General features: G+C 32.1%; 1 protein-coding gene across 1 annotated transcript in view; it reads left to right on the forward strand.

The window, feature by feature from the left end:
* Positions 1-318: 318 nt before the first annotated feature.
* Positions 319-11,582, forward strand: part of LOC106467743 (nucleoside diphosphate kinase A-like) — a 15,399-nt gene continuing 4,135 nt past the window's right edge. The window contains exons 1-3 of the mRNA XM_013928120.2: positions 319-546; positions 8,665-8,766; positions 9,254-9,366. Of these exons, the coding sequence (XP_013783574.1) occupies positions 418-546; positions 8,665-8,766; positions 9,254-9,366 (344 nt within the window). The 5' untranslated portion in view covers positions 319-417. The remainder of the gene's footprint in view (positions 547-8,664; positions 8,767-9,253; positions 9,367-11,582) is intronic.

An 11,582-nucleotide genomic window follows, 5' to 3' on the forward strand; every position in this document is an offset into this window, starting at 1 on the left:
AGGTTAGAATTTTTTACAGATCCAATTCTTCAACGCTTGACGTAATACTCAGTGACCCGAAACTAACTTTTGAAACTGTAAGGGAGTATCTCATATTATTTTTCCATAATGAAACAAATGACCAAAATCTTTTCCAGCCCTAAGCCTTTAAAATAATATAATCATATTATAAATTTTGTATCCTCTCAATAATTTATTGTATTATTTTATCTTTATTTCAACTGTACTAACCAATTTTTTAATTCGTGATGTGTAATGAACATATATTGTTAATTTTTTGCCCAATAATTTGTTCGTAATCTTTTAGATATAATGCCCGGATGAAGATTGAATTCTCTCTTACTTTTCATTGCAGCGTGGTGGTGAGAGGTTGGAGATATACGTTAGTTTGCTGGGTTTGATTCGAATTCTTCAATCATGGCAACACAAAGAGAAAGAACTTTTATTATGGTCAAGCCTGATGGTGTCCAGCGAGGTATAATAGGTGAAATAATTCAGCGATTCGAAAAGAAAGGGTTCAAACTAATTGGAATGAAATTTTTACAGGTAAACAGTCAGCTCCAAAAGCAAAAGTTACACAAACTTTGTACAGGCTACTGCTAATTTTCGAAATTTTATATTTATAATATTAAATATAATTAATATGAGGTTTATTATAACTTTAATATAACTTCGTTGTATTACGAAAGTAAACGTTAAATGTGCGGGATTGTAATACATATGTTTGTAAATTGCGCATGGTGATAAGAAAACTTCTCGCCACATAACATGTTATACTTCTGATAACTAGAACTTAGAAGTCTTGCGAAACCTAATTTCGTAAGTTTAGCCTTTACTGTGACATATGCAGCATGCTAGATAAGTATATGGTTGGATCCCAAAAAAGTACTGGCTTGATACCCTCCAACCGGTAACGATCTTTCAAATACTAACTACCCGGCAGTCCAAATATTTGAATATTGATGAGCTACGATCACCTCTCGCTTTACAGAATAAGTAATAGTAAATTACGAAGCTGGTTTTTCTTCATGCTTGACGAGAATGATCTGAATAAAACTTTTGCACTAAAAAATATATATAGCGATCGTTATTCTTCCTTAATGTCGATTGATCAACGCAAATACAAGCTGTGGGAACGATCGTCGAAATACTAGACACCCAGCAATATAATTTAATATAACATAATTTCACGATCTTGAATAATTAATATTGATAAACTTCCAATATAGTAATTTATATTATTTATATATATAGAATACAATTTGTGTATTTTTTTTTTTTTTAATTTTCGGTGGGTTATCATTATTATTACCAGGGGTAAAATTCTCAAAAAAGAAAAGAAAAGGTAGAAGTACTCAGCTAGGTGAAGTGGACCTGTTATTGAAAAATAAAAATAACATATTTCTAAAAATATATTTCTAACCGACAAAGCAGCTCAAATAAGCCCCAGTACTAGTATTACTTTAACAATAAATTCTGGTACTCAGTATGGGCAGAATTTCACCCCTAATTGTTACTGTTATTGTTGTAGCTCAACAATATTCAAATTTTTGGACTTCTGGATATTTAGTACTTGAATGATCATTCCTGGCTGCTGGATATCTAGCCACTGTGACATAAAAAACAGTTACCAGATTTTAATGATAAAAAATCCAGGACACATATCCAGCTATATGGTCTGGAGGATTGCCTTAAACTCCTCTTGAAGGTTTTCAGGCAGACCCTAGTTGAAAACATATTTTAGATTTAAGTGTGAAATGATAAAATTTGTACAGAAGTGTAAAAAACTGTACAGTTTAGGACTGTTGTGAATTAAAATGTTTTAAGTTTCTTAGTTGAAAAATCACATTCTCCAAACTGCCAACTAAATTGATTCAGAGATAAAGGGCATCATACTATTGTAATGCTAGGATTATTAGAAATGAAATTGAGATCAAAGCAGTTGTGGAAACTGAGTATTTTGATATTATGGGAATCACTGAGACTTTGTTAGATTTGAACAATTTTGGGGATAAAATTGTTTTTGATATACCGGGCTAGAGATAGAGTATTGAAAAAAAGGGGGAGGAGTAGTTCTATATTTGAGGAGTGAATTCCATCCTGTTGAGTTAGAGCATATTAAAGAAAATAGCACTGAGGTTGAGTCAGTTTGAGTTAGCGGATATAAAGGGAAAAGTCTTGTAACTGGGATTTGTTGTGGACCACCAGGTCAGAATGTGGAAGTTAATGAGAAACTGTATAAAAAATATCAGAATAGTAGCTGAAAAAGATGTTATTATTGGAGATTTTAATTTCAGAGGTATTGATTGGGAAAATATCGAGTCTGACAGTGCCCTGAATAGGTTTTAGGAAATTGTTCAGGATACTTTTATGCACCAACTGGTGATGGAACCTACAAGAGAGAAAGCTATATTAGATTCAATATTAGCATTCAATGTGAATATGATAGAGTTGTTGTTGGTGAGCATTTAAGTACAACTGATCATTTCACTATTAGTTGTGAGATTTTACTACATGTAGAATTGAAGAATAGTACCCTGATTCCAAATTTCAGAAAAGCCAATTTTAATGGAATGAGACATGATCTGGCTTCTATATATTTGGACTAAAGAGTTGGAAGGGGATCTTGAACAGATGTGGGAAGCATTTAGGGAAAAATTGATATGCATACAGAACATACATATTCCCTACATAAAAAAAGGGGCAACGGAGCAGAATAGCCAATATGGTTTAATAAAAGTTTAAGAGATCATATTAGGGATAAGCATAATAAATTCAAGAAATTTTAACTTACTGGAAATAATAAGGACTTGGAGGACTATAGGAAGTCAAGAGAACTGGTTAAATAGGAAATTAAAAGGGCAAAAACTGTATCTGAAAGAGGGGTGGCTGAGAGAGTTAAATCAAACAGTAAGGAATTCTTTAGGTATATGATGGGTAAGAAAAATGTTAGAATGGATATTGGATCTCTTAAAAATGATAGTGGGGAGCTGATCTCGGAAGATTATGAGATGTTAAACTCATTAAATAATATGTTCTCTTTATAAGTATTATATCATTTTAAGTTCTGAAATAGTAATAGAAAATTTGGGAAACCTAAAAATTGATAAATCCCCTGGACCAGACAACTTTTACCCCAGAGTTTTAAAAGAACTTGAAGATTTTATTTGTGAACCACTAGCTAATATTTTTTATAGGTCATTGAGTAGTGGAAAAGTATTAGAAGATTGGAAGTTGGATAATGTAAGTAAGGCTAATTAAAGGAATGATAAACATTGTCCAGGCAATTATAGGCCAGTTAGTCTGACATCAGTAGTTGGAAAGGTTTTGGAGAGAGTGATTAAAGATGCATTGTAGAGTTACTTGAAGCAGGTTGATATAGTGTCAAAGAGCCAGCATGGTTTCACTAAAGAAAAGTCTTGTTTAACAAATCTTTTGAGGATATTACTGCAAGAGTTGATGAAGGGAATACTGTGGATTTGGTTTACCCTGATTTACAGAAAGCATTTGATAAGATGCCTCACAAAAGATTTGTTACAAAATTTAAATCTGTGGGTGTGGGAAAAATGTTATTAAATTGGATAGAAAATTGGCTGGAGAGTAGAAAGCAGAGAGTAGTAATAAATGGAGTTAGATCTGACTGGATCACAGTTACAAGTGGTGTGCCTTAGGGCTTTCTGCTGGGTCCTCTGTTAGTGATTTATATTAATAATATTGACTCTGGGATGGCTAACTGTATCAAAGATGCTGCAGACTTACAGGGAGATTTAAATCATTTGATGCATTGGGCCAATATGTGGCAGATGATGTTTAACTACGCAAAATGTAAGGTGGTGCAGGTTGGTTTTTCACAATTCAAATTATTATTACAATTTAAATGTGAATGCATTAAATACTGTGTTGAAGAAAACAATCTTGGGATTGTGTTAAAAAAATCAATTAAGTCATCTAAACAGTGTATTGTAGCTAGCAATAGGGCTAATAGGATTTTGGGTAGCATCTGTAGAAGTATTGAATACAAGACAATGGGTATTATTGTTTCACTGAATAGATCACTTGTAAGGCCTCATTTAAAGTACTGTGTTCAGTTTAAGCTCCCTTCCTCAAGAAGGACATTGAATTGTTGGAGAAGGTTCAGAGAAGAGCCACTAGGATGATGGGAGTATCCTATGAGGAGAGACTAAAATCTCAAATAAACTTGTTTTCTCTGGAGAGGTGAAGGGTCAGAGAGATTTGATTGAGCATAGGAATTGTCTACAGTTTAGACTTTAGACAGTATTGCTTTTTGAACAGGGTGGTTTGCTTTTGGAATGAGCTGCCTTCAAGGGTGGTGGAGGCAGAAATATAACTGAGTTCAAGAAAAGATTGGATGAACACATGAGTAGTAAGGGGTTGTTATTTTTGGGAGCTGGAAGGTACATCCTTGATGAGCTAATAAGCTCCTTTTTGTCCCTCTAAAATTTTATGAATTTATAATTTATGCAGCTAATTTTTATTCTTTTTGCTTTTTGGTAAAGTCAATAACAAAATGCATTTTTTATCAGTGGTAAAATATTAATTATACAAATAATAAGTGGGGTGATTTTACTTTTCATATTTAATTTGTGCTATTAGCTCTTACTTTGTCATAGAGTCGGTAGATTCTATATGTAGGGATGACCAAGCCAAGGTACTCAGTAAGCATAATACAAATATGCATGCTAAAAAATCAACAGTGAAAGATATTTTTATTTTAAAAGATGATTGCCACTCACTTTCAACTGTTTCTCTACCTAGCAAGCCCCAAAAAAAGGCAAGAAACCATCACTAAGATACCAAACATGAAAGTGACCAACCCACCAAATTGTTCATCTTTCTTCTTGGCTGAGTCAAGTTAACTTTACAACTACTTTATCACTAACATCACTTTAAACCTAAATCCATTCTGTGTGTTTCTGGGCAGTGCATGATGTCATCACTTAGTTGTAATAACTAGTAGTAATTTTTTTAAAAATCATATTTGTAGTGTAAACATTGTTATCATTACCCCTTGAAGCTAGCTTTTTTATAGAAATCTGGTGTTCCTTTAAAAAGCTTAAGTACAATGTAAAACAGGAATTAACAACAGATGAACATTACATTATTGTAATATGTAGAATACTCAGTGCTTTGTACACTATACGGTCATTGTCTTTAGGAAGCCAACCACTATATTATGTATGAAGTGAAGGAGTAAAAAAAAAATTCAATACATATAATATTCAGTTGTATTACACACATTCATAGAATACATTAACTTTCAGTCAAGGAGGAAAAACCACAAAAATGTATTAAAAAACATCTTGTAAATGTAAAATGATGTGACTTTAATGTTACTGCTGTTGGAAGTTCTATATTTCTTATTGTTGGTATGTAGTATAACTAAGCGCCTAGGGCTTACATACAAGGAAAACCAAGTTGAGTCGAAACATGTCTTGAATAGTACAAACTCTAGCTATGAGGTTAGTTGAATTGACCAATCTTGTAACCATTTTGTACTCATGCATTTTATAGTGTAACATTAAATTTTAATTTTGAAAGTCATGTAGGAATGATCTATTTATAACTGTATCATCCTTATATTCTTGTTTGTATTATTTTTTGGCACTGCCATCACTATATCATTTTACATTTACAAAATGTTTTTTATTACTTGTTAACTTACTGGTTTTCAATAGAGATGAATATTTTCAACATATTTAATTAACCATTATACATGAATTTGGGATTATTAAAACAGTGTATTAATAGTTGGTAAAGGCACAATACCATGTAATCTAAAATAGGATTTAGATCCATTATTATCATTATGGAACACGAACAACAAAATTTTATGGATACAAGTTTGGACACTTAAGTTGGTCCCTCTTTGGTCCGATATTAAAGTGTTGAAGTTTGTATCCTTATAGATTCAGTGTTGTTTCATAACAGTGGATCTAAACTTTATTTTACATAAATGTTATCTTTGGAAATAACTACCCTTTTTTTCTTCTTCAAAATGCCACCTAGATCATAATAGCTGAGCTTAATACCTATTACACAAATATATATATAAATTTATGGTGTAAGTATTGATAAAAAATTAAAAATAGAGAAGTATAAGATACAAAATGGGCTCTACAAAAAATACCCAATGGTTATATTCAAGCATTGTATAAGACTACAGTTAAAAAGTGAAGTTTTGATTATGTATAAAGAGAAGTGATGAGAAAGCTGTGCTGTGGGACAATGAAATACATTTAGAAGATGTTTTAAGACATTTTTTTCATTGAGGTTGAGTTAGTGGTCTTATTTACTTTGTTGTTGAAGGATAGTAGAAGTATATGTTGAGAGCCACAACTGAAGAAAAGAAAACATAAGTTTCTTTCCACATCCATCTAGCAGAGTATTGTATTAACAAAAAATTACAATATGCTGGTTAAAAATACTAAAAAATGTAAGCACAACTTCCAAGGCTTAAGCACATGCCAATAGATAACATTCCTTTCTCAATCCTAATCAAAAGGTCTTGTTCAAATTCCACATGCCTTTCTTATCAGGACTACAAAAGGGAAAATGGCAACAGATAAGTATATGAAACATTAAAAATTAAATTAATAGGAAGATCACAGTTTTAGTCATTTTTTTTATATACAATAAGTATTTGTAAAATATACAACTTCCAAATGACTTTTAAACAAAATATGTTTTTGCCAACATACTAGTGGTCACTGCCAATGCAAATCTTTAAAAAAAATTTGTTCTACACTTGAAGTTTTTATTACTTGCAAGTATGTTACATGTCAATACCATTATAACTTTTATCAGAAATAATTACATCTTTAATCAAGTAATGCGTGATTGTATTCTCAGTCATTCAGTGAAGAAGAATTGAAAACCAACTATGAATTTTTATAAAATTATGATTTTGGTTAGTGTTCCCAAAACAGACATTTATTGAGGCTTTGATCATCTTGACCAGTTAAGAGATGGAAACAAGGTCAAAGAAGATGGCTGCAATAATTCTGAGCTGGTTAAGCAAAAATTGGGAAGTTTAAAGAATGATGAGGCTTCTGGACCAGATAATATTTCCCCAAGGGTTTTGAAGGAGGTTAAAGATTGGATATGTTAGCCAATTACTACTATTTTTTTTTTAAGTCCTTGAATAATGGGCAGGTACCAGAGGATTGGAAGTTAGCTACTGTAACACTTCTTTTCAAGGGAGGTGATGAAAATTGGCCCTATAATTATAGGTCTATTAGTTAGGTGTACATCAGTTGTGGGAAAATTTTTGAAAGTAAAAAAAAAAAAAAAAAAAAAAAAAGATTTACAAAGTCATTTAACAAAGTCCTTGTCAATGAATTTGAAAAGTTTAGAATCTTATTGGATAGTCAACATGGTTTGACTAAGGGAAAATCATGCCTTAAAAATCTTTTGACATTTTTTGAAAAGGTTACTGCTTATGTAGATGAAAGTAAAGGCATAGATTTGGTGTATCTGGATTTTCAGAAAGCTTTTGACAAGGTGCCACATGAAAGGTTTGTAAAAATATTATCTTTATAGGTGTGGGGGATGTTAGAAAAGTGGATAGAAGAGTGGTTGGATGGAAGATAGCATAGGGTTGTTACAAATGGAGTTCAGTCAAACTGGATTAATGTCACAAGTGGGGTATCTCAGGGCTCAGTCTTAGGACCTTTGATCTTTTTGATTTACAAAAGGATTTAGATCATTTAGTGATTTGGGCAAATAAATAGCAGATGAGTTTTAATTATAATAAATGCAAGATAATGTTTGTGGATTATTATAATTTGGATGGGAATAACCTTAATAGTGTTATGAAGGAAAGGGATCTTGGTGTAGCAGTTGATCAGTCTCTAAAGCCATCCAAGCACTGTTCTGTTGTTAGTGGTAGCGTAAATCGGATTTTAGGTTGTATCTATAGAAATATTAAATACAAGTCTAAAGAGGTTATAATTTCATTGTGTAGGTCCCCGGTTATGTCACAATTGGAATATTGTGTTCAGTCTTGGGCTCCTTACCTTAGGAAGGACATTAAACTGTTGGAAAGCATTCAGAGGAAGGTTACTGGGATGGAGGGGTTGTCATACGAAGAGAGATAGAAATCTCTCAAATTATTTTCTTTTGAAAAAAGTATAGTTGAGGTGTTTCAGGTTGTAAAGGGAATTGATAGTGTTGATGTATCATTTTCTTTCATACTTAATTGTGAGAACTGTAGGACTAGGAGACACAAATATAAATTTTGGCAGGGTAGGAGTCATCTTCAGCTAAGACAATTTTATTGTTGTAGAGGCAGTAAGTTTAAGTGAGTTTAGGAGAAAGCTTGATAACTATATAAATGATGATAAGGGCTGGCTTTAAGATTTTTTTAAAATTAATTTATTTAATAGTTTTAGTATAATTTAGAGGGTGGGACGGCCGAGATGGACCAATAGGTCTTTTGTTGTCCCAAAACATGTTATGTTATCATATGTTAAATAAGATATTTACCAAATGATATTTTTAACTATACAATAATAGTGTCAATTAGTGAAGTTTTTGGCTTCAACAATGAATTATGTGCAAAAAATCTTAGCTTATTATTACTGTTTACGAGTCCAATGTATTATGGAAGTGAAATGAATAATTGTTGCAAAATCTTCTTTGTAGGCTGATGAAGTACTTTTGAAGAAGCACTATGAAGAACTAGCAGGTCGCCCTTTTTTCAATGGTCTTGTTAAATACATGCAGATGGGTCCTGTAGTTGCCATGGTGATTATGAATGATTAAATATAATTTTTGTTAAATGTGGAATAATTATTCTCATGTTCCTGTAATTGAGTATTCTATTCAAATTAATGCATAAACAAAATTATTAGTATAAGAATTATATATAATATTGCATCACAATAATACTCATAATATCATTTGCTAAGTTGGACCTATAAGCTCTAATGTTAAGCAGAATTAAGGGTTTGGTCTTATTATGATATGGATACAAAAAGTTTTCTTGAGAAACATTTTTAACTTTTACTCCTACTTTTAAAACTGGCAATTATGGATTTAGATTAAAACATTACTTAGGAATCAGTTATATAAGTTTAGACTAAAATAATATTTAGGATACAAGAATCAATTGGTTATACATGTTTATTATATGGTTATGGTTTTATTACTTCTGAAATAAGAACTGCTGAAGATCTTAATAATACTTGTTGCCAGATTTTTCAAAGTAGATATATTATTATATACTCAATAGGCATGGGAAGGTCTGAATGTTGTAAAGACAGGCAGGGATATAATTGGAGCCACTAACCCCATGGAATCAAACCCAGGTACCATTCGTGGTGATCTCTGCATCCAAGTTGGAAGGTAAGATGGCGATGCATTCAAAACCCATAATTGGAAGAATAATCTCTACAGTTGAACTTTCAGTGTAAAGATCATATTTAGATGTATTTGAGATAGATATTAACATTTGATTGTTCGAAATTTTAACTCTATCCATCTCAGGCATGATAAGTTTATCACAGTTTGAGATCCAGTGGTGGTGTTTAGCTTTGATGTTAAATTTCGAATTAGGAGGTCTTCATGTTTCCTTAACGTTCATTCTTCTTTTGCCGAGTCTATCATTTTGAAGTGATTGATGTTCGGCTTCTTGCTACAGTCTTTGCTTAGATGGTTGTAAATTCCAGAGTTGTTGGAAGGGCTGTTTTGCACATGCTCTTTGACTCTGGTAGCTAGGGTTTGTGTCATTGACCCAATATAGCTATGCTTACAACATGGACACATGTATTGATACACCAGTGATTGTTTTTGAAGGAGAAATGGAAAATATTACATATTTATTTGTTCAGTTTGAAGATCACTCTCAGGCTGACTTGGAGATAAGTTGATTGCAGAATGTTCTTGACTTTTTTTTTTAGTTTGATGCCATGAGAACCAGTGAAGGGTAACACCAAAGTGATAGGGCATTTGGGGATGTTGGAGTCTGAAATCTTGAGGTTGTAAAGTTAATTAATATATTCAAAAATACTTTTTTTGATGACTGCTAGAGGGAAGGCATTTTTCATCAAATATTTTTTAATATTGATAACTTCATCGTGAAAATTACAATAAGATCTATGAATTAGAATGCTTATTAAATTAATTTTGTAACAAATCAGGTATAAATGTGCTGAAATGATCAGAAAATGATGGTATGTGGTAGTATCTGGCTTTGAACCTGTTCAGGTTGATGACCTCTAGATCTCAAAAAGGCAATTTACATTCTTTTTGTTGATCATCTGTTAACTTGATATTCCTGTGGTTAGAATTTAAATAATCTTGAAACTTTTTGACATGGCTCTGTTCTCTGAATACAATATAAGTGTCATCAACGTATCTGTTATAAACTAAAGGCTTAAATTGAGATGGCCAGGGCCGTAACCAATCAGTTTCATGATAAGACAAAACTAAATTATCTAATATGAGAACAAGTGGTGAGCCATACCATCAATTTGGTTTTATGTCTTATTAAACACAAAATGTGATTCTTTGGTTGTAATTTCAAGTAGTTTTGTAAATTGATTTTTAGTTAAGCCATTAACCTTAGTGTTATCAGGAAATACTAAATCACTACTTACTTTGATTACTTCATCAAGTGGAATGTTAGTGTATAAGGACTTAATATCAAAACTGGTAATGTATACAGATTGATCAAATTTCATTGTTTTGACGAAATTAGAGAAATCGGAAAGAATCTTTGACAGTAAAGACATTTTTAATAAATGGGAGTATAAAGATCAACCATTTAGAAAGGATAAGAAAAGCACATTATGTGTTACTTCTATGGTAAACTGTATTTTTACTGTTGTAAATATATTGTTAGTAATTTCTTAATTTCAAAAGGATATATATTTAAATAAATTCTCACTCTTCACTTTTCTATATCACGTGTCAATTGTTCACACTGAATTGGCCACTTTAGTTAATCTTTCCACTCTGTTTGAGCTTCTGCAAATTATACTCTTATACCCACCCGTTACGCACTTGTACCCACCCGTTACGCACTTGTACCTTCCCGTTACGCACTTGTACCCACCCGTTATACACTTGTACCTACCCATAGTTCAGATAGAAAGCAAGTTAAAGTACAGTAGTTATAGAACATCATATGTTTTGTACTTGTTATTATTTTGTGTTGTAAGTTGGATATTTGAAATATATAAAATGTCAGTATAGTACTGACAACAACCCTGAACAAACATACACATCAACATCACAATATGCAAAAGACATCGCCATTTGGAGTATTTCGAGCAACCCTGGTACAGCCTCGAACAGAGTCCAACGTGCACTGGACTCTGTCTCTAAGTGGTGCAACTCGTGGCGCGTATCATTGAACCCAACAAAGACACAAGCCATTGCATTTCACGAAAAAATAAACAGATCAAGGAAAAAATTAAATAATCAAGTTAAAACTTAATGACGTCAATATCACCTTCACGAATAGTTAAATTTCTAGGAATAAACTTCACTTTAAATTTAACATGGAACACGCATTTCAAGGACATTACAAGAAGAGTTAATGTCAGAGTAAAATACCT

Source organism: Limulus polyphemus, unplaced genomic scaffold, assembly GCF_000517525.1.
Source record: "Limulus polyphemus unplaced genomic scaffold, Limulus_polyphemus-2.1.2 Scaffold2725, whole genome shotgun sequence".
NCBI lineage: Eukaryota > Metazoa > Arthropoda > Merostomata > Xiphosura > Limulidae > Limulus > Limulus polyphemus.